General features: G+C 40.1%; 1 protein-coding gene and 1 pseudogene across 1 annotated transcript; both read left to right on the forward strand.

Moving 5' to 3' along the window:
• Positions 1-7,426: 7,426 nt before the first annotated feature.
• LOC125175520 (ragulator complex protein LAMTOR3-like) lies at positions 7,427-7,878 on the forward strand. The gene has a single exon (XM_047876159.1). It carries the CDS (start codon positions 7,504-7,506, stop codon positions 7,876-7,878), a length of 375 nt encoding a protein of 124 aa, XP_047732115.1. The 5' UTR covers positions 7,427-7,503.
• Positions 7,879-16,597: 8,719 nt separating this feature from the next.
• LOC125174529 (40S ribosomal protein SA-like) lies at positions 16,598-18,621 on the forward strand (annotated as a pseudogene).
• The last annotated feature ends 311 nt before the right edge of the window (positions 18,622-18,932 follow it).

The raw sequence follows: 18,932 nt of genomic DNA on the forward strand, positions 1-18,932 counted from the left end.
ACCAATTAATCAGAGTCTCTGGGGATGGTGTTTGGTGGTAGGTATTTATATAGCACAGCAAGGCTGACAGCCAATGGTTAATAGGTGACCAGTGAGAAACGTTCTGCATACACTGAGGCCAAACATGTTAGAGATCCTCAGACACAGTGGTTCTTAAACTTCAGGTGCATCAGAATCTCTTGGAAGACTGGTTCAAACACAGATTGCTGAGCCCCACCCCCGGAGTTTCTGATTCAGTAGGTCTGTAACCACCAGGCCCAACATTTGTATTTTTAACAAGATCCAGGTGATGCTGATAATTGCTGATCTGCGACCACACCTTGGCAGGCATTGTTCTATCCTTCTCCAGCCAATCGGCTGAGGCCACGACCCTTCCCCAGCCAATTGGCTAAGGCCATGATCCCTATAAAACCTTTGTGCTTTTGAAACTCGCCACTCCCTTGGTGCAGGTAGGAGATTGAGCTAGCTGGAATAAAGGCTCTGCTTTTGCATAGAGCTCGGCTCCCTGGTGGTCTTTGGGGATCACGAATTCTGGGCATAACAAGTGCAGTCAGTTCTCCTTGAGCTTTGGACCAGATTTTTGTTCTTCAAATAACAAATAACAGACTTTGTTTAAGTTTAGGACCACACTGTAATAAAAATGTATATATTTAAATGTTAAAATCACAACTCAATGAGGGAGATGTTTACAACATGAGAGGCTCATGAGAACAAAATAATTGAGGAAACAACAGATAAAATCAACCAAACTGGTTTTTTTGGCCTATCTTATACAGTATATATTAATTTGCTAGGACTGCCATAACAACGTCACATAGACTGGGTGGCTTATACAACAGAAATTTATTTTCTCATAACTCTAGAAGCTAGAAGTTTGAGATCAAGATATCACAGGGTTGGTTTCTTCTGAGGCTTTTCGTTGCCTTAGAGATGACCCTCTTTTCTCTGTGTCTTTACATGGTCTTCCCTCTGTGTATATTGGTGTTTTAATTTCTTCTTCTTATAAGGACATGAAGTCATTGGATCAGGGCTCACGCTAATGATCTCATTTAACATTAATTACCTTGGTAAAAGACCCTTCCTTCAAATATAGTCACATTCTGAGATACTGGAAGTTATGACTTTAATCTGTGAGTTAAGGGGGGGATAATAATTCACCGCATAATGCAATAGTGTTTAATAATATTGTGTCTGATTATATTAGATACATTTCTGATGCACTAAAAGATAAGGTAGCCTGGAAATAAAACAGCTTATTTCTGTGATTTGTGCAAAAAGGCCACCCCACTACTGTTATCTCTATCTCCATCACCACTACACCATCACCACCATCATCTCCATCATCAACACAACATGGCCACCATTCCACTACCATCACCACAACCATCACTCCGCCCCCACCCTGTAACAGCTACCCTGGATAATTCAGCCTTCAATTCTAAAAGAGGAATTTGAACCAACTGTTGACCAAGTCAAAAAATTTCCATGGAATAGATCAGATATATCAAATCTTCAAATTGGATTCTAAATTAATACAGACAATATCTCTTGGTTAGTGATAGCTTCTCTAAAACATGACACTGATACATAAATTATAAAGGAAGGTATTGATAAATTTAATGACCCAAAACCCAACATCCTTGGCATGTCAGAAATATCACAAATAAAATTCAAATACCAACAAAAATCCAGAGATTTTGTTTGTTACATGTATGTCAGAAAGGGTTAATAAAGTGCATTTATAGGTTAGTTAGAGTAAAGATGTCTAGTGCTGCAATTTATTGATAAGGAAAATCTTGGAGAGAATTAGTTGTGGGAGAAAAACCAAAAATTTTATTCAGGGAATACTAGATTTGAGATGCCTATTCAACGTACAGAGATACTAGGTAGAAAATTGCATGTCATATTTATGTAAGCCAAATGACATTCATATTATTATTTTTTTCACTAGTAAGATTTTACTTCTAATAAACCATGAATATCTTGATTTTATATTTTTCAAAGTATATTTTCAGGTGCATCTCTCAGCCGTCCAAAGATTGCTCCCATTCACTTCATGCAATAAAAGATGCTGTCCTTCTGTAGTTATATAGTTCTGTCCTCTTTCTGTATTATAATATTAATAATTTTAGTTGCCACACATCTTTATCTGATTAAAAAAAAGAATTTACAAATGTTATAAACTTTGTTTTGAGGGGTGCCTGGGTGGCTTAGTCAGTTGAACTTCCAAGTCTTGCTTTTGGCCTTAGGTCATAATCCCAGAGTTGTGAGATTGAGTTCCACATCTGGGCTCTGCATTGAGCTTGGGACCTTCTTAAGATCCTCTCTCTCTCTCTCTCTCTCTCTCTCTCTCTGTACCTCTTCCCCCACTTACACATGCTCTCTTCTCTCTCTCTCAAATAAATAAATAAATAAAACCTACTTTTGGAACATTTTCATTAATTTTTAATCCAATCAGCATTTTATGGTTTAAAAAAAAAAAAGCAAGACAACAGTTTGAACCCACAGTTTACTGGCAAAGACACTTCTGCTGAGGGAACGGTCAGATTGAAGAGAAGCAACTGTTCCATTTCTTCATTGGCCTCAGAAGTGTGTGCTGCCCAAAAGGATGCATCAAAATGAAGCCCACAATGATTATTTTGAAGCTTAGACAGCTGCCAATTTTTACCCCAAATAATGTGAATAAGAAACTAACTGTATTTGCAGATACTAACTATAATTGTACAGCTTCTTAAATCATCTAAGAAGGGGCTTACATTCAACAATCAAGAAATCATTTTAATTTTTCTTTAAAATTTAATGTCTTTAGGGAGAGAGAGACTGAGCACGAGCAGGGCAGGGTCAGAGAGAGAGAGAAAGACACAGAATCTGAAGGAGGCTCCAGGCTCTCAGCTTTCAGCACAGAGCCTGACACAGGGCTTTAACTCAGGAGACATGAGATCATGACCTAAGCTGAAGTCAGACGCTTAACCAACTCAGCCACCCAGGTGCCCCGAGAAATCATTTTAAACTAGTAGTTATTTTCATATAAAGAGAAGGTTTCCCTTTTTTCTACAAGTATTTCTCATTAAAGAATGTGTTTTCTTACACAAATGTCATACGTATTTGAAGAAGCAACAATAGTAAAAAAAAAAAAATGGCATTTCTGTATACAGTTGCTCCAAAATATTTTTCAATTTCACAAAGCTATTATCCAGTGTGGCCATAAAATAGAGACTATAGAGTCTAGGTAGCAAGGATTATTTCTAAAACCAATGTTAAGTCAAAGAAATACAAAACAGAGCATGACACTAAATTTCTGGATTTAGTGCAGTAAGAGTAAACACCTAAGAAAAATTTCCTACTATTTTCTAAAAGAAACAAAGACCTGCAAAGGCTGGTTTCTGGTTGTACAACATTCTACACACTATGTGGATACGCAGTTTAAATTTTTTTTTTCAACGTTTATTTATTTTTTGGGGGACAGAGAGAGACAGAGCATGAATGGGGGAGGGGCAGAGAGAGAGGGAGACACAGAATCGGAAACAGGCTCCAGGCTCTGAGCCATCAGCCCAGAGCCTGACGCGGGGCTCGAACTCACGGACCGCGAGATCGTGACCTGGCTGAAGTCGGACGCTTAACCGACTGCGCCACCCAGGCGCCCCATGGATACGCAGTTTAAATAGACATACACTACATTCATCTCTGCCCTATTTCCTATGTCTCGCCCTTTCCACCCCCAACAATATACTACCTTTTACCAAGTTACAGACATTAACCTAAATCATCCCACATGGTCCAGGGAAGAGTTAATGTAATGCATTGATGTAAAATGTGAGGGTAAGAAAGTCCCTTTCAGTCTTCTCAAAAGCAAAATATGTATATTTCATAAGGCTCTCAGGAAACACTGATGTCTTTAACCTTGTGATCATGTCTTTTTCCTCATACTATACTTGAATGTGCTTGTCTTCATCAGCTGGAGATACTATAACAAATTGCCATAGATTGCATGGCATGTAAACAACAGAGATTTATTTCTCATGGCTCTGGAGGATGGAAGTCCAAGATCAGTGTGCTAGCATAGTTCTGGTGAGAACCTTCTTCTGGATTACAGACTACTGGCTTGGATCCTTACATGGTAGAAAGAAGGCAAGAGAGCTCTCTGGGGAGTCTTTTACAGAGGCACTAATCTAATTAATGAGGGCTTCACTCTCATGACCTAATCATCTCCCAAAGTCCTCACCTCCTAATGCCATCACATCTGGGGTTCGGATGTCAACCTACGAATCCTGGGGGAGCACAAACATGCAGTCCATAATAAGGGTTCATACAAGTTCTTCCGGCTTCTGCAACTCTTCCCCTGCCACTTCCCTTCCTCTTCCTTGGCCACGAGCTTCTAGACATCATCCACTTGACATCTGAATCAGTACTCCTAAGGTTGGCTACTTGGCTGAAGTCTGAAGATTTTCATAAGTTGTTTGAGGTAGCAATACTGGAAACAGTGAAGGTTTCTGCTGATTGATGTATCTCATCTCAGTCAAGGTTGATTTTATAAAATTTCAAGAGCAAGTCCTACAGAATCTGCAGCTGTAGCCACTGCTTAAGGCTGAGGAAACCAGTTCTCACTGCCTGAGGAAGTCAACCATAGCCTAACTTTCTCTGTTCAGGACTTCCCATTAAAAGATACTTCTATAAGTGCAGACAAGCCACAGACTGGGAGAAGATATTTGCAAAATGTATATCTAATAAAGGACCTGTGTCCAAAATATAGAACCCTTGAAACTTGACAATAAGAAAACAAATAACCCAGTTAAAAAGTGGGTCAAAGATCTGAACAGACACCTCACCAAAGATGATACACAAATGGTAAATAAGCATTTGAAATGATGTTCTAGGGGTGTCTGGGTGACTCAGTTGGTTAAGCATCCGACTATGGCTCAGGTCATGGTCTCACGGTTCGTGAGTTCAAGCTCTGCTTCGGAGTCTGTGTCTTTCCCTTTCTCTCTGCCTCTCCCCCACCCCTGCTCGTTCTCTCTCTCTCTCTCTCTCTCTCTCTCTCTCTCTCTCTCTCAAAAAAAAAAAATGAACATTAAAAAAAATTTTTTTAAAGAGAACTGGTGCTCTCCATCATATGTCATTAGGGACTTGAAAATTAAAGTAACAATGAGATACCACTACACATCTATCAGAACAGCAAAAATCCAAAACTGACAAGACCACTGCTGGCTAAGATGTGGAGCAGCAGGAACTCTCATTCATCGCTGGTAGGTATACAAAATGGTATAGCCACTTTGGAAGACACTTGAGTGGTTTTGTACAAAACTAAACATGCTCTTGTTATATGACCCAGCAATTGCACTCCTTGGTATTTACCCAAGGGAGTTGAAAATTTATGTTCCCATAAAAACCTGCACATGAATATTTATGGCTGCTTTATTCACAATTGCCAAAAATTGAAAATAACCAAGATGTCCTTTAGTAGGTGAATGGGTAAACAAATAGTGGCACAGACAGCGGAATATTATTCAGTGTTAAAAAGAAATGAGCTATCAAGCCACAAAAAGACATAGACAACTGTGAAAACGTATTACTAAGTGAAAGATGTCACTTTGAAAAGGCTTCTTGCTGTGTGATTCCAACTATATGACATTCTGGAAAAGACAAATCTATAGAGATGGTAAAAAGATCAGTGGTTGCCAGAGGGAAGGAGAGGGGAGGGATGAATGGGTGGAGCACAGAGGATTTTAAAGGCAATGAAACTAATCTGTGTGATACTGTAACACGGAATATATGACACCATACATTTGTCAAAACTCATAGACCTGAACAACACAAAGAATGGCCCCTAATGTAAACAAAAGTGTTTAGTTAGTAATAATGAAAGTATCAATATAGGTACATAAGTGATAGCAGGGGTATCATACCAATGCAAGATGTTAATAATAGGGGAAGCTATGGTATTGGGGGGACAGAGATACATGGGAGTTCTCTCAATGTCTGCTCAATTTTTCTGTGCACCAGAAACTGCTCTAAAAAATAAAGCTTATTAGTAATTTTTAAAAATATAAAGTAAAAAAGTACTGCTCTGTCAGGGTTGTTGAAACCAGCTCATTGACGTGATTTCATTGTCATATTTTAGGGAGAGGGAGAGAAAGAATCTTAAGCAAGCTCCACGCTCAGCATGGAGCCTGACACAGGGCCCGATCTCATGACCCTGAGATCATGATCTGAGCTGAAATCAAGAGTCAGATGCCTAACTGACTAAGCCACCCAGGCGCCCCAATTGCCATATTCTCATGAGGCCAACCTGTCACGAGTACTCTTGTTGCATCTTCAAAAAGGTTTTTACTGAGAAGAACCTCCTAATGTGCCATTCAGTTGGTATTGGGCAAGTGCTCACTGAAGTCTCCACTGGCTTTTGTGCAGGTTTGTCTCATTTAGTTGCATTAGGAAGTGCAGATTCAGAAGATGCTGTCCCTGCTGCCTGAGGAAGGGGTACAGTTGCAGAAGTGGGAACCAAAGCAGAGACAGCAGTTGGACTTGAGCTACAGCTACTGCTGGGGATGAACCGACTGGGACAGTAGTCACAAGATTTGGTCACTGGGTTGTAACTGGGGCTGGTATTATTGCTTTGGAATTTGTCACCATTATCATCATGAACTTTTCCTCATCTTGATTATTTATTTGAAGGCAGTTATCATAGGGACATCTGGTGGCTCAGTTGGTTAAATGCCCTACTTCAGCTCAGGTCATGATCTCTCTGCTCGTGGGTTCAAGCCCTGCATTGGGTTCTGTTCTGACAACTCAGAACCTGGAGCCTGCTTCAGAGTCTGTCTCCATCTCTCTGCCCCTCCCCTGCTCATGCTCTATGTCTCTCTCTCAAATATAAAATAAAACATTTTTAAAAATGTGAAGGCAGTTATCATTAAGGGGATTATCATTATTAAGGACTTTGTCTGCAGAAATTGGCATTTTTCCCATTACCCAAAATGCATGATTCACCTTCAAGGCTGTTACTACAAAGCTGCAGCCAACTCCGAAGGGTCCATTTGCGTGAACTACATTGAACTCTGGCACCAAGGCCTTGACTGAGGCTGGAGCCCACAGTTCATATCACATTCACAGAGCCAGAGTGCCCAATTCCCCATGTCACAGTGTATTATCCAGGCCTCTAAAAAGCTCTCTTCTCAGACTGACTGCTGCACACAGCCAAAATTACCTTTTAAATGACAATAGAGTCAGTATCTCTTGCTTCAAAAAGGAAAGAAGAAGAAGAAAGTCCTCCGTGAGCACGTTAGTTCTCACCACCCTAAACTAAGAGAAATTTTCAGTAAAAGAAGCATAGTTCACGCTGGAGAACTTAAATCATACTGTATTTTTAAAAACAAATTTTATACAAATCATGTGATGACAGCTTTCAGAGGAGACTGTTTTTGACCCTGTCCCTGAATTTACAGCTGAGAGAACACGGCAACCCAGAAAACCAGGAGTGGAGGTTGACCCTGCGGGAGAAAGGGGTTCATCATGGCAGATGACCTGAAACGATTCCTTTATAAAAAATTACCAAGTGTTGAAGGGCTCCATGCTATTGTTGTGTCAGATAGAGATGGGGTGCCAGTTATTACAGTGGCCAATGATAATGCTCCAGAGCATGCTTTGAGACCTGGTTTCTTCTCTACTTTTGCCCTGGCAACAGACCAAGGAAGCAAACTTGGACTTTCAAAAAATAAAAGTATCATCTGTTACTATAACGCCTACCAGGTGGTTCAATTCAATCGTTTACCTTTGGTGGTGAGTTTCACGACCAGCAGCAATGCCAATACAGGATTCATTGTCAGCCTAGCAAAGGAACTCGCTCCATTATTTGACGAACTGAGACAAGTTGTGGTAGCTTCTTAATCTGGCAGTGGTTTTGATGTTCACCTTATTTTCATTATAATCATCAATTCAGCAATCTTTAGACACAACAATACTTGTATCCATATACTCAAGAAAGGGCCCCTTTCCCACCTTCCACTAAAGAAAGAGCCTATAGATATAATTTACGGACAGATTGTTATCTTTTCTTGTGTAGGGACTTTTCTTAATTTAGTGAGATCAGGGGTACCACAGAAATGGTTCAGTACATCACAGCTCCCATGGAGTTAGTGCAGTCACCAGATATGCATGAGATTCCATTCAGTGGGTCAGAATCAAAATCGTACTTTGATCCACTTGAGCCATTAAGTGCTCCCTATAATATAATATGCCCAGGCCTACAGAATGAAGCAGACCCTTTTTATTGTGAATAATAATGAGGACGTATTTTCTTTATATTGTTTTATTTCTTTGTATTGAGAGTGACAAAGATAAACTGACTTAGTAAAAGTAATAAAATCAGTACAATCACTAAAAAAAAATTACAAATTAAAAAATAAAAACAAATTTTAACTACTAAAAAAATGGTTTTAAAACTACCTTTCTGTTTTTTGACATTTAGTACCTGGCAAATAATAGCACCCAAATGTATACAATGGAGGCTTAGGGAAGAACAGATCTAATCGAGAGTTTAGTTTTAGACAATCTGTGGGTCAGGTACTTGTAGATATCCACCTGGAGTTGTTGAGTAGGCAGACATTAATTTTTTTTTATGGCATGAAAGCCATGGAACTAAATGACATTACCTAGGAAATATATATATATATATATATATATATATAGACAAAGAAGTTTTCTGGGGCAGACCAACTTAGAGATTATCAAGGCAGAACCAGATCTTACAAAAGAGACTGGTAAAGAGTGGCCAATGAGACAGATGACAACCAAGAACAAGAAGAGTCCTTGACATGGAGTAAAGAAAGTATTTCAAGAAAGAAAGGCTAATCATTTGTGTCAAAAGCTACAAAACCATTTGTGTAAGCCAAAAGGTGCTTATAGGTACAACAACATCCCAACTGAGAATTGACTTGGATTTGGCTGCATAGAGGTCATTGGTGATCTTTAACAATCAGTTCTTGAGGAAGGAAAGAGACAGAAACAGTTTGGAGTAGATTCAAGGGAGTGTGGGAAAACAGGAAGGCAAGAGAATTAGTATAGACGATTGTTTTTAACAGAATATGATATGCTGCGAAGGGAAGCAGGGAAATGGAAAATGGAGCTGAAGGAGATGTAGAATCAAGTTGAGTTTGTTGTCCGTTGTTGTTGTTGTTGTTGTTGTTGTTGTTGTTAAATGGAAGAGAGAGGGGGGAATTGCAAACATTAAGTCTTTCAGCAGATGAGAAGTGATGAGAGTCAGTACCCCAGAGGAGGAATTGACTTCAAGACAAAGTACTACCCTTTGTGTTCAACCATAGGAGGTAATATAGGATATAGGATTACAGGTGCAGATTGGCAGGTGGGTATTTTTCTATGAAATAAGAAACAAGACCATCCATTAAGAATGAGGAGGAGGGAGGGGCGTCTGGGTGGCTCAGTCTATTAAGCCACCAACTTCAGCTCAGGTCATGATCTCGCCGTCGGGCTCTGTGCTGACAGCTTGGAGCCTGGAGCCTGCTTCAGATTCTGTGTCTCCCTCTCTCTCTGCCCTCCCACACTCATGCTTTGTCTCTCTGTCAAAAATTAGTAAACATTAAAAAAAATTTTTTTTAAAGAATGAGGAGGAGGAGGGAGAGGAGTTAAGATGGCTGAGAAGTAGGGGGACTGGGCTTTCCCTTGCCCTCAAACACAGCTATAATGAGGTCAGATCACTTGGAACACCCAGGAAATCAATCTGCGGAGTGGCAGAACGATCACCACAGGGGGAGAGAGACAGTTTGGTCAATTTGAGGCGCGTGTATGAGAATTGAGGGAAATAAAACGACATAGGCATGGAAGGGAGGGAACCCCTTCTGTGGAGAGACAAAAGGGAAAGACAGAGAGACTGGGGAATTGTGGTATTGACAAGATTAAAAAAAACTCTCGGGACCATGGACTGGGGAAGGAGAAATATGGAGAGTGTCAGTTTCTATTTTGCAAACAGCTTCAGGAGCTGAAGATTGGAGTTTTCAAAAGCAAAAGTGCCTCACTTTCTCTGGACAGGAGCTGCCAATGTGTCCATGTGCCTGTGGGGTAGGGAACCAGCCCCGGGGCAGTAGCAATCTCAAGGGTGCGCTGGGAGAGAACAGTCCACTTCCTCGAGTGCTGTGGGAAAAGGGTCCATTGTCTCCTAAGGACAAAAGAACCTGCAGGTGCCAGCCAAAGGCATTTTATCTGCAGGACTGAATGGCGCTACCCCAGAACAGGGTCCACGTGGTGCAGGGGACTGGAAGACTTCAGGTTTTGAATTCCAGCCGAGCACCTGGGAGACACAGGAGACTGTGGATCGGGACAAGCGGCCGCCCTCGCTACTCTATGAGGGCTGCCTGAACAGTGTGGTTTAAGACACGCAATCCAGGGAGGAGAGACTGGGGTGTCGCCATTTTTCTCCCCAACAAGAACAGCAATGTGAAGCTTCAGGGAACAGCACAGCAACCTCAGCTGGGTCACGAACAGTCTTCAATAAGTATAAAAATATTGAGATCATACCATGTATATTTTCAGATCACAACACTATGAAACTTGAAATCAACCACAAAAAAATTTTTGGAAAGCTCCCAAATACATGGAGGTTAAAGAACATCCTACTAAAGAATGAATGGGTCAACCAGGAAATTAAAGAAGAAATTACAAAAATACATAGAAGCAAGTGAAAATGAAAACACAACATTCCAAACACTCTGAGATGCAGCAAAGGCAGTCCTAAGAGGAAAATAAATTGCAGTTCAGGCCTATCTCATGAAGCAAGAAAGGCCCAAATACACAAACTAACCTTACACCTAAGGGATCTGGAAAGGCAGCAGCAAAGAAAGCCCAAAGCCACCAGAAGAGAAATAATAAAGACTAGAGCAGAAATAAACAATATAGAATCCAAAAAAAAAAGAAAGAAAGAAAGAAAGAAAGAAAGAAAGAAAGAAAACAGTAGTACAAATCAATGAATATAAGACTGTTTTTTTTGAAAGATAAATGAAATTGATAAACCCCTAGCCGGACTTCTCAAAAAGAAAAGAGGGAGAACCCAAATAGATAAAATCATGAATGCAAGAAGAGAGATCACAACCAACACCACAGAAATACAAACAATTATTAGAGAATACTATGAAAAATTATATGCCAACAAAATGGGCAATCTGCAAGAAATGGACAAATTCCTACCAAAACTCAGTGGGAAAAAATAGAAAATTTGAACTGACCTATGACCAGTGAAGAAATTGAATCGGTTATCAAAATCTCCCAACAAATACGAGTCCTGAGCCAGATGGCTTCCCAGGGGAATTCTACCAGACATTTAAAGCAGAGTTGATACCTAATCTTCTCAAATTGTTCCAAAAAATAGAAACAGAAGAAAAATTTCCAGACTCATTCTATGAAGCCAGCATTATCTAGATTCCAAAACCAGGCAAAAACCTCACTAAAAAGACCTCACTACAAAGGAGACGGACAGACCAATTTCCCTGATGAACATGGATGCAAAAATTCTCAACAGGATAGTAGCAAATCAAATATAAACATATATTAAAAGAATTATTCACCATGACCAAGTGGGATTAATTCCTAGGCTGCAGAGTGGGTTCAATATTTGCAAATCAATCAATGTGATACATCACATTAACAGAAGAAAGGATAAGAACCAGATGATCCTGTCGATAGATGCAGAAAAAGCGTTTGACATGTACAGCATCCTTTCTTAATAAAAACCCTCAAGGGGCACCTGGATGGCTCAGTCGGTTAAGCATCCAACTTCAGCTCAGGTCACGATCTCGCGGTCCGTGAGTTCGAGCCCTGCATCGGGCTCTGGGCTGATGGCTCAGAGCCTGGAGCCTGCTTCGGATTCTGTGTCTCCCTCTCTCTCTGCCACTCCCCCGTTCATGCTCTGTCTCTCTCTGTCTCAAAAATAAATAAACGTTAAAAAAAATTTTTTTAAATAAAAACTCTCAAGAAAGACAGGATAGAAGGAACATATCTTAACATAATAAAAGTCATGTATGAAAGGCCCACAGTTAATATTATCTTCAATGGGGAAAAACTGAGAGCTTTCCCCCTGAGATCAGGAACACGACAGGGACGTTCACTCTCACTGCTGTTGTTCAACATAGGGTTGGAAGTACTTGCCTCAGCAATCAGACAACAAAATGAAATAAAAGACATTCAAATTAACAAAAAAGAAGTCAAACTTTCATTCGTCACAGATGACATGATCCTTTACATGGAGAACCTGAAAGACTCCGCCCAAAAACTGCTAGAGCTGATACAGGAATTCAGCAAAGTCACAGGATATAAAATCAGTGTACAGAAATAGGTCACATTTTTATACACCAATAATGAAGCAACAGAAAGAGATATCAGGGGATTGATCCTGTTTACAATTGCAACAAAAACCATAAAATACCTAGGAATAAACCTAACCAAATAGGTAAAAAATCTGTACGCTGAAAGCTATAGAAATCTTATGAAAGAAATTGAAGAAGGCACAAAAAAATAGAAAAACATCCCATGCTCATGGATTGGAAAAACAAATATTGTTAAAATGTCGATACTACCCAAAGCAATCTACATATTCAATACAATCCCAATCAAAATAGCACCAACATTCTTCACAGAGCTAGAACAAATAATCCTAACATTTGTCTGGAATTACAAAAGACCCCAAATAGCCAAAGTAATGTTGAAAAAGAAAACCAAAGTTGGAGGCATCACAATCCCAGACTTTAGCCTGTATTAGAAAGCTGTAATCATCAAGACAGTATGGTATTTGCACAAAAACAGACACATAGACCAATGGAATAGAATACAGAACTCAGAAATGGACCCACAAATGTATGGCCAACTAATCTCCAACAAAGCAGGAAAAAGTATCAAATGGAAAAAAGACAGTCTCTTCAGCAAATGGTGTTGGGAAAACTGGACAGCAACATGCAGGAGAATGAAACTGGACCACTTTCCTACACCATACACAAAAATACATTCAAAATGGATGAAAGCCCTAAATGAGACAGGAAACTATCAAAATCCTACAGGACAAAACAGGCAGCCACCTCTTTGACCTTGGCCACAGCAACTTCTCACTCGACATGTCTCCGAAGGCAAGGGACATAAAAGCAAAAATGAACTATTGGGACCTTATCAAGATAAAAAGCTTCTGCACACCAAAGGGAACAATCAACAAAACTAAAAGGCAACCAATGAAATGGGAGAAAATATTTGCAAATGACACATTGGGTAAAAGGTTAGTATCTAAAATCTATAAAGAACTCACCAGACTCCACACCCAAAAAATAAATAATCCAGTGAAGAAATGGGCAGAAGACATGAATAGACACTTTTCAAAGAAGACATCCAGATGGCAAACTGACACATGAAAAGATTCTCAACATCGCTTATCATCAGGGAAATACAAATCAAAACCACACTGAGATAACACCTCACAGCAGTCAGAGTGACTAAAGTTAACAACCCAGGGAATGACAGATGTTGACAAGGATATGGAGAAAAGAGAACCCTCTTACATGGTTAGTGGGAATGCAAACTGGTGCAGCCACTCTGGAAAACAGTGTGGAGGTTTCTCAAAAAATTAAAAAGAAAACTTCCCTACAATCCAGTAATTTTACTACTAGGAATTTATCCAAAGGATACAGGAGTGCTGATTCAAAGGGGCACATGCACCCCAATGTTTATAGCAGTGCTATCAACAATAGCTAAATTATGGAAAGAGCCCAAATGTCTATCAACTGATGAATGGATTAAGAAGATGTGGTATATATATATATATATATATATATATATATATATACACACATACATGCACACACAGACACACGTGTGTATATATATATATATATATATATATATATATATATATACACGTGTGTGTGTATGTATATATACAAGGGAATACTACTCAGTGATGTAAAAGAATGAAAATCTTGCCATTTGCAACAACATGGGTGGAACTACAGGGTATTATGGCTAAGAGAAATAAGTCAGAGAAAGACAGATACATGATTTCACTCATATGTGGAATTTGAGAAACTTAACAGATAATCATAGGGGAAGGGTAGAAGAAATAAGATAAAAATAGAGATGGAGGCAAACCATAAGAGACTCTTAAATACAGAGAACAAACTGAGGGCTGATGGGGGCAGGAGTGGAGGAATGGGTTAAATGTGTGGTGGGCATTGAGGAGGGCACTTGTTGGGATGAGCACTGTGTTTTATGAATAAGTGATGAATCACTGGAATCTACTTCTGAAGCCAAAACTACACTGTATGTCAGCTAACTTGAGAATAAATAATTAAAAAAATAAAATTAAAAGGGAAATAAAAAAATAAGGTAAAAGAAGAGAAGAGAAGAGAAGAAAAAAAGAAAGAAGAGAAGAAAAGAAAAGAAATGAGATAAGGTGTTGAAGGCTTTTGTAGAGAGGAGAATGTGTGAAATAGCTTTGGGAGATGGAGAGATTAAGCTGACTCAAAGAAATCTCACAATCTCTGTCTAGGGGATTCTCAGACTGATAAAATAGTTTGGGGCCTTTGCAGAGTTCTGTTTCATTGGAAGAAGTGAGAAATCCCAGTTAGTCTCCATTCTTCATGAACTGTATCCAAAAGTTCTAAGCTCCAAAATTTGCTGTCTTCATTGTCCTACAAAATTTCAGGGTTGTAGTTTGCTTTGGCTAAGAATACAACACCATTTAAATGTATTTCTATTTAAGCCTATACTTACAGAGCAATTCAAGAAACCACAAAGGTGAGTCATACAGAGAGAGGCACTCTGCTTCCCAGGACTGGCTCGTTGAAACCACAGTGCCCCATCTCTGACCCACAACTGGCCTGGCATATAACACAAAATAACATATTATAAAATAGAGCCACTCAAATGAGAACATCTTCCTTATAATATACCAATATGATTATTTGAACATGGAAAATGTTGATAGTTTGTTAAGATATCTGTCAGCGACCACCACACACACACACACACACATACACACACACACACACACACACACACACACACACAGACAAAAATAAAACTTTATTTGTAATGTCAGGGAGAAAAATATCTTTTTCCCTCTACCTTTCTAGGTTCTTGGGTGGATCTCTATAACAAAAGACAGGCTAACAACAGAAAAGCATAGACATTTATTTAATGTAAGTTTGATGTGACAAAGGAGCCTTCATGAGAAAGTGAAGATCCAAAGAAGCAGTTAATCTTGACTGTTTTTATGCTAGTTTTGATGAGCAGTGACAAGTTGTGGGAAAATATGATAGGACAAAAAGGGTATGAGCTAAGTATGGTAAGCTGGGAGAAAGTTAGCAAGACCCACTCACTCACATTCAGAGATAAAGATACTTTTCTTCTGGGGTGGGGGGCAGGCACCTCTCACATGAGGGTCTTACGACCTGCTTCAGGGAAAACAGGGAGAATCCTTCCAGCAAATGCTCTTTCTCACATTCTTTCAGCTTAAAATATTCTATCTGCCAAAGTACGATATTTTGGGGTAGTATGTTCCGAACCCTGTCAGTAACAATATGTTCCCTCTATTCCAGAGAAGCTTCAATAATGAAAATAACTCTGAGATTGTGACACCAAATGTAATTTAAAAAATATTTTAGGTTAAGAAACCAGAGCAAATAGTTTCATAAATATAAGGTGATATGCAAACTCAAAGTTTCAGATGTGATTTATGTAAAAAAAAATACATTAATGCCTGAAATAAACTGACAAAAAATTGGGAATAAGTATTACTCAATTAATACGGGAGTATTCATAATGTAGTCTCTGAGGAAGATTTCATGAAATGGCAGATTAGGATTGCTATATTTATTAACTGAGAAGTGATTGTTTTATAAACTAAACAAAAACAATTTTCACTATCAACAATAAAAATGGGCAAAAATCAAAGCATTAATTTCAACTAATATTAAGCACTGTAAGCTTTTTAATTTTTATTTATTTTTTTAATTTGTTTTGAGAGAGTGAGAGCACAAGCAGGGAAGGGGCAGACATAGAGAGAGATGGAGAGGATTTCAAGCAGGCTCCACACTGTCAGCGCGGAGCCAGACTTGCGAACTGGGAGATCATGACCTGAGCCGAGATCAAGAGTGGGATGTTTAACTGAATGAGCCACCCAGGTGTCCCTACACTGACAGCTTTTAATTTTTTTTTTTTTTTTAGGTTTTGGGGCACCTGGGTGGCTCAGTCGGTTGAGCGTCCAACTTCAGCTCAAGTCATGATTTCGTGGTTTGTTAGTTCGAGCCTCGTGTCGGGCTCTGTGCTGACAGCTCAGAGCCTGGAGCCTGCTTCAGATTCTGTGTCTCCCTCTCTTTCTGCCCTTCCCCCACTCATGCTCTGTCTCTCTCTCAAAGATACACAGTAAATTTTTTTTTAAGTTTTCTTTAGGTTTTCAAATATGGTTAAATGGCAAGATATTTAGTTCCAATGGAAAACTTAAAATCTTAAATTGCATTTGCCTAGAAGTTTAGAAATATACAATTAGAAATAACTTAGGCTTCTGGTTTCAGCTCTGACACATAAAAAACTTGGAAGTTGTCACTGCTGTTCTTACAACATGAGAAAACTGGACAAAGTGAACATCCATGAGTATCCTGGAGCTCTGCAGAGAACTGAGGTCTCAGGGCAAATTGCCAACCAGAAATCTGAACAGGCAGGTTCATCCAGAGAGGCGCAGGTGACACTTGCTGATCTGGAGCAGAAACCACAGGAGCCATAAACTGGTAGGAACACTGTAAAGATAATTTTGGTGAATGGCTGAAAGCTGAGTATGGACCAAGGTAAGAGTGAGAAACTTCTGGGGATTGCCAACTTCAGAGGGTCCCATATTTTCATGGGCTTTGATTCTAATACCTGTACTAGGTTCTCAGCATGAAGATCCAAGAAAGATTGCTGTGGCCCTGGCCGGGGAAAGGGAAGACTAACCACTATGAAATAACCTGGCAGTTTTAACCATAGTGGACTACTCTCCTGGGGAAAGGACTTTTTGAGAGCTTTAGCCCAACTGGCGGAAGGGAATTCCCTTCACTCCATGCATCTCCAGCCTTTCTGTTTCACCTAAAGAGGCAAAAGCACAACCAAACCAAACTCCCTTGACCCGCAAAACATAGTCAACAGGGATAGGGCTTCAGGGAAATAGATTCCTATAGCTGCAGCCAGAAAAGGGAGTACAGAGTGGTAGGTAGGGGAAGCTATACCACTAGAGAAAAACTCATGGAAGTCATAGTCCAAGGACAAAGGCTCCCTAAAACACTGAAATTTTAAAATTATAGAATGCTCCCCCTTGCCCACACCATCCCCACTGCACCATATATTTGGTGCATATAACAGTGGATTGCACCTGCAAGTTCTACAAAGAGCAGGCTCTCTGACGTGACATACTTAGGGAAGCCCAATGTCAAGAAGGGAAAGAAAGACACTACAGGAATTGGAAGCTCCTAGCACTCATAGCTATGGTAAAAATTAGCATAAACCCTCACACTCATGGCCTATTTACCTCAGTTTTATTCATACATTTCATATTCACCTTTCAATAAAAAATTACAAAGCCTACCAGAAGCAAGAAAAAGCAGTCTAAAATGACAAAGCAAACGTCAGAACGAGCCTCAGATATGACACAGGCTTAGGGACTATCATGCAGAGAATTTAAAATAACTATGATTAGCCTTTCTGCACTACCCACAGAAGGGTCCATACAGCATTGTTCTGGGTTCCTGCCATAACTTAAAGGGAAACTTTCACAACATCCTGAGGCCTTGATGTCCTGCAAACTAAGGAGGGGGGATGTCCTCAAGTTCCTTGCAGCAGGAACCCACTCAGGCGGCACTGACCTTGACTTCAAAATGGAACAGTACAGCTACAAAAGGCATCTATATCACCTGAATAGAACCTGAGAAAAGCTTCTGACAGCTCATGCTACTGTTGCCATTGAAACCCCAGCTGATGTCAGTGTCCTACCGTCTAAGGATACTGGCCGGAAGGATGTGCCGGAGTTTGATGCTGCCACTCCTAGTGCTGGCCACTTCCTCCTGGTACCTGGGACCAGGTCCAGGCAGCCTTCTGGGAGCTGACGCTTCTGGTAGCAAAGGATCCCAGGGCTAATCACCAGCCTCTCACAGACACATCTTAATGTTAACCTGCCTGTCACTGTTCAGCGTAACACAGACTCTCCTCTGCACGATGTGAACGCTGCCATCCCGTACTCAGTGGGTCCGATGCTGCAGAGGCTGGCCCAGGAAGTTCTACACATGCGTGCCACCATCTCCTATGAACATCCATAGGAGGTCATGCCCGATTTCCACTTTTACAGAAATCCTGAGAAGGGATTAAAAAGGAAGAGCAGGCCACTGCTGAAAAGGCTATGTAACTAAGAAAAGTTTTAGAGTGAACAGACCGCTCTACCTCCCAATTTTACTGCTACCCAAGGTCACAAGCTGATCCAAAAGCATGCAGGTGTTCTCTGTGCCTACCCAGAAGTTACTCACTGAAGACTGGAACACACAGCCTGCCACTGAGGACTGGTCCACAGCCCCCACTGCTCAGGCCACTGAATGGATGGGAACGACCACTGAGTGGTCTTAAGTTGCTCATCCACAGATTCTCAAGAATAAAATGGAAAAATGTGGGCAGAAAATAAACAGTTTTCGTAAAAAATTTTTTTAATTTATTTTATTTTTTAATTTATTTTTAATGTTTATTTATTTATTTTGAGAGAGAGAGAAAGAAAGTAAGAGAGCATGAGCAGGGGAAGCAGAGAGAGAGGGAGAAAGAGAATCCCAAGCAAGGTCTACACTCAGCACAGAGCCCAACATGGGGCTTGATCTCACAAACTGCAAGATCATGACCTGAGCCAAAATCAAGAATCAGATGATGGGTGTCTCAGTCAGTTAAGC

Source organism: Prionailurus viverrinus, chromosome C2 (assembly GCF_022837055.1).
Source record: "Prionailurus viverrinus isolate Anna chromosome C2, UM_Priviv_1.0, whole genome shotgun sequence".
Classification (NCBI taxonomy): domain Eukaryota; kingdom Metazoa; phylum Chordata; class Mammalia; order Carnivora; family Felidae; genus Prionailurus; species Prionailurus viverrinus.